The sequence below is a fragment of the Exophiala bonariae genome (assembly GCF_035927105.1).
Source record: "Exophiala bonariae strain CCFEE 5792 chromosome Unknown scaffold_22, whole genome shotgun sequence".
Taxonomy (NCBI): Eukaryota; Fungi; Ascomycota; class Eurotiomycetes; order Chaetothyriales; family Herpotrichiellaceae; genus Exophiala; species Exophiala bonariae.
In genome coordinates this window covers 2990-6582 of record NW_027042497.1, presented here as the reverse complement: position 1 = coordinate 6582, position 3593 = coordinate 2990, and the positions used below count along the sequence as shown (strand labels likewise).

The 3593-nt window shown below is 47.7% G+C and overlaps 1 protein-coding gene across 1 annotated transcript; it reads left to right on the top strand.

The window, feature by feature from the left end:
• Positions 1-1529: 1529 nt before the first annotated feature.
• On the top strand, positions 1530-3374 carry LTR84_005816 (uncharacterized protein; the record flags this gene model as incomplete). Its single annotated transcript, XM_064849380.1, has 2 exons — positions 1530-2789; positions 2841-3374. The coding sequence occupies 2 exons, from the start codon at positions 1530-1532 to the stop codon at positions 3372-3374; spliced, it is 1794 nt and encodes a 597-aa protein (XP_064703604.1).
• Between the last annotated feature and the right edge of the window lie 219 nt (positions 3375-3593).

Here is a 3593-nt window from a genome sequence, read left to right as displayed (position 1 = left end):
CTTGGTGTTTCGCAAGCTCTTGCGCAGTGAGCTCAGATTCTTCAGCGACTACCTGGACTTCAATCGAATCAGCAGAAAGTACTTAATAGTTTTGCTGACATGTCATACTACCTATATGCAGATCCGGCAGCGTCGGAACACACCCGATCAGACCCGTCAATGGGAACACAGAGGCATTTGAGTGAGAAAAGCGCGGTAGAAGCCGATCCTTCATGATCAGCTCGGCAGGAGAGTTGCGGTTGAGCCCCTATACATGTGATTGTTATGCCCCGGGCTACCCAAAAGTAACTAGCAAGGAGAGCGATACGTGTCTTGGGCACATCTCAAATTTGCTTCAGCAACCATGGGTCAGGCCACGCACCAAGAATCCATCTGCTAGGGTGGTATTGTGCTAGTACATGCTAAACGGCTCGGAGAATGTTGGGCGTTGGTTCAGAAGGTTTTGCTTCAATGTTTCATCATCCCCCCACTGCCTGCCATCAGACAAAGAAGCTTCATTGATTCAATCGAACTACATTACGGACTAGGATCATGGTCTCATTTCCACTTCTAAACTGCTAATTGTCAACATTAAGATGGTTACAGGTCTAAGCTCTCCAGATCAGCCGCAAAGAGAAAGAACACTGATCTCTCGCACGTCGCAAAACAGATCGATCAAGCTCTTCTTCGAGACACAGTGACCTGTTACGTCACTCGCTAAGTAAGACCGGGACATGTATACTACCCATGTACGTACAGGTAGAACTTGGATGAACAGCCATCTCGCCAATCAGAGTAAATGAGGACAACTAATACACGTGTGGTAGATTGAACGATATCTTGAAGTTCTGCGCTGTTGGCGTTGTTAGCAAGCACTACCAGAACGATGTAGGGAAAGAGCACTTTGCATTGGAGGCCGGAGTACCTAATTAAAATAAATGGGCTATCATTGACTAACGTTGTCCCAGGCAGATGAGCAACGAATACACCGCCATATCCTAGCGAGGTCAGAGGAACATTTTTCCATCGGATTGTGGGCCTTAGCTCATCGGCATACCCGATTGTCGGGCTGGTTACCGAAAATCCGTATCGGCTTGAGAATAGTGTTATGTAGCGGATAATCCCGATTTCGCCACGAAGCGTCGAATGTCGAGGAGATCATGAGCGTCATATGACCTAGCGCTTGTGTGATTGTCCTATTGCGCTCAGCTCTCACCATTCATGCACTGAAGCTTGATTGAAATCAAATGACATTGACAACTGAATACTATCAGCTTTCATTCCAAGATTGCGGAGCATTTCAGTTTCATTACAAGATTTTGCAAAGAATGCGGAGTTCAGACCCTGTTGCGATGATAACATCTATTGAAGGTTTGGGCGAACCGCAGATGAGGCGCACGTGGATCCGTGAACAAATTGCCCAAATCGTGCGGGCCGGACATGCCGCTACAATGATAATATATCAATGTGCCCGCACACAGCTCTTCCTGGGTATCATTCCTCGTTCCTACTGTCGACTCATTGCCTGCTTTCCACAAAGACCCATCATCATGCCTTCAACTGAAGAAAATTTAAAATCCCGTTTCCCTGATCTAAAGTTCGTCAAACTTCCCCCAGCTGAAGAACCCTTCTTCAACTACCCAGGCTTCGCTCCTGGCACAAGTACCATTCTCCCCGAAGGCCACGTCAAGTCGCCAGGTCGGAGACCTTTCCCCAAAGACGTCATCTTCGAGCGAGACCAAGCCATTCTCTTGCGCGATGGAGTCACAATTTACACGGATATTTTCCGACCAATAAGCTCAGACACGGTCAAAGTACCTGCGTTGATCCCCTGGAGTCCCTATGGGAAGAGTGGCAGTGGACCTCTACAGTATAAAGACGCAGGTCCATACAATTGCGGCATAAATCTAGACCACACGTCAGGGTACGAAAAGTTCGAAGCACCTGATCCGGCCGAATGGTGTGGAGACCGCGGCTATGCCATCGTCAGCGTAGATATTCGAGGCACCGCCAAGTCAGAAGGTAACATTCACTGGTGGGGAACCCAGGAGGCAGAGGATATTTACGACGCTATCTCGTGGGTGGTTGCACAGCCGTGGAGCTCGGGAGCCGTCTCCATGATAGGTAACTCGTGGCTCGCGGTTAGTCAGATCAATTTTGCTTCTAAGCTACGGCATCCTGCGTTGAAAGCGCTGGCACCTATGGAGGCCCAAAACGATCCTTATCGCCACTTGATCGCCCGTGGCGGCCATCCCAGTCATAAAAGCTTCATGAAGGTCATCTTAGACTCGTTCGCTGGACCAGGCTCGGTGGAGGACTTAGCTGGGATGGTCAAAGATCACCCGCTATTCGATGATTACTGGGAAAGTAAGTATATCCAGGTCGAGAACATTGATATTCCGTTGTACCTAGTCGGATCTTATTCCTCCCTCTTCCACGGCCAGGGATCTTTCCACACTTTCCGGGCTGCAAGGACGGAGCATAAGTGGCTGCGCGTGCACCCTTATCAGGAGTGGTACGATCTATATCGTCCTGAAATCAGCAACGACTTGCAACGCTTCTTCGACCACTTTCTTAAGAATATCCAGAACGGCTGGGTACGGGATACTCCACCTGTGCGATTGTCACTTCTCGGTTTTGATGGTAGTCCTGCCAAGACCGTTATAGAAAGAGCTGAATACGAATATCCTTTGGCAAGGCAGCGGTTAGTGAAATATTACCTCGACGCATCCAACAACCAGCTAGTCAACGAGAAACCGTCCTTGGAGGCTCAGGCGTCTCACGAGGGACACAGTCTAACTGCACACAGCGTGAGTTTATCTGCATAATAACTTAATTTTATACTAATGATTTGTCTCCAGGCTTTCGCCCTACGATTCGACAGCCATGTCGAGATAGCGGGCTATTCCAAAGTCATCTTGTGGATGTCGTGTAACCAAAAAGACGATCTCGACGTGGCTGTACAAATCCGCAAATTGGATATCTCTGGGCAACTTCTAGAGCATCTCAACTACCCATGTCCGGTCCCCAGCGCGGAAGTTCCCAATACGAATGTCGTGAAGACTCTAGGCCCCGAAGGTTTCCTACGTGCATCACACGCCATTTCTCGTGATGAGGAGCGTTGCCAGAATAGCGGCCAAGAGGTATTTTACGCCCACGACCGCCGCGAACCCATCGAACCTGGTGCAATAGTTCCTCTTGAGATCACCTTGTGGCCGATGGGGATGGTATTTGAAAAAGGAGAAGGCTTAATGTTGAAGATCTCTGGCCATGGAAGTTCATACCCAGAGTTCGAGGCTATTACGCCGAACGAGCCCGATGATGAGAATGAGGGCATTCATATAATATATACAGGCGGAGCTCACCATTCGTGTTTAATCTTACCCTTTATATAAAGTGATTAGCGGAGTAGGAATAGCTAAGAAAGGCTCGTATATAATAGTATAAGTATAGAACTACGGAATCTAATATTATCTAGTATTAGAAAGTAATCTATTCTATGAGGCACTTTGCAGTTGCAGCACGGTGACAAAATATTTCATTTTTCAGAATTTTGTAGGATTGACAAATAGAACTTCTTTCAGTGAATCCTATGATATACTTTATATTTGTAT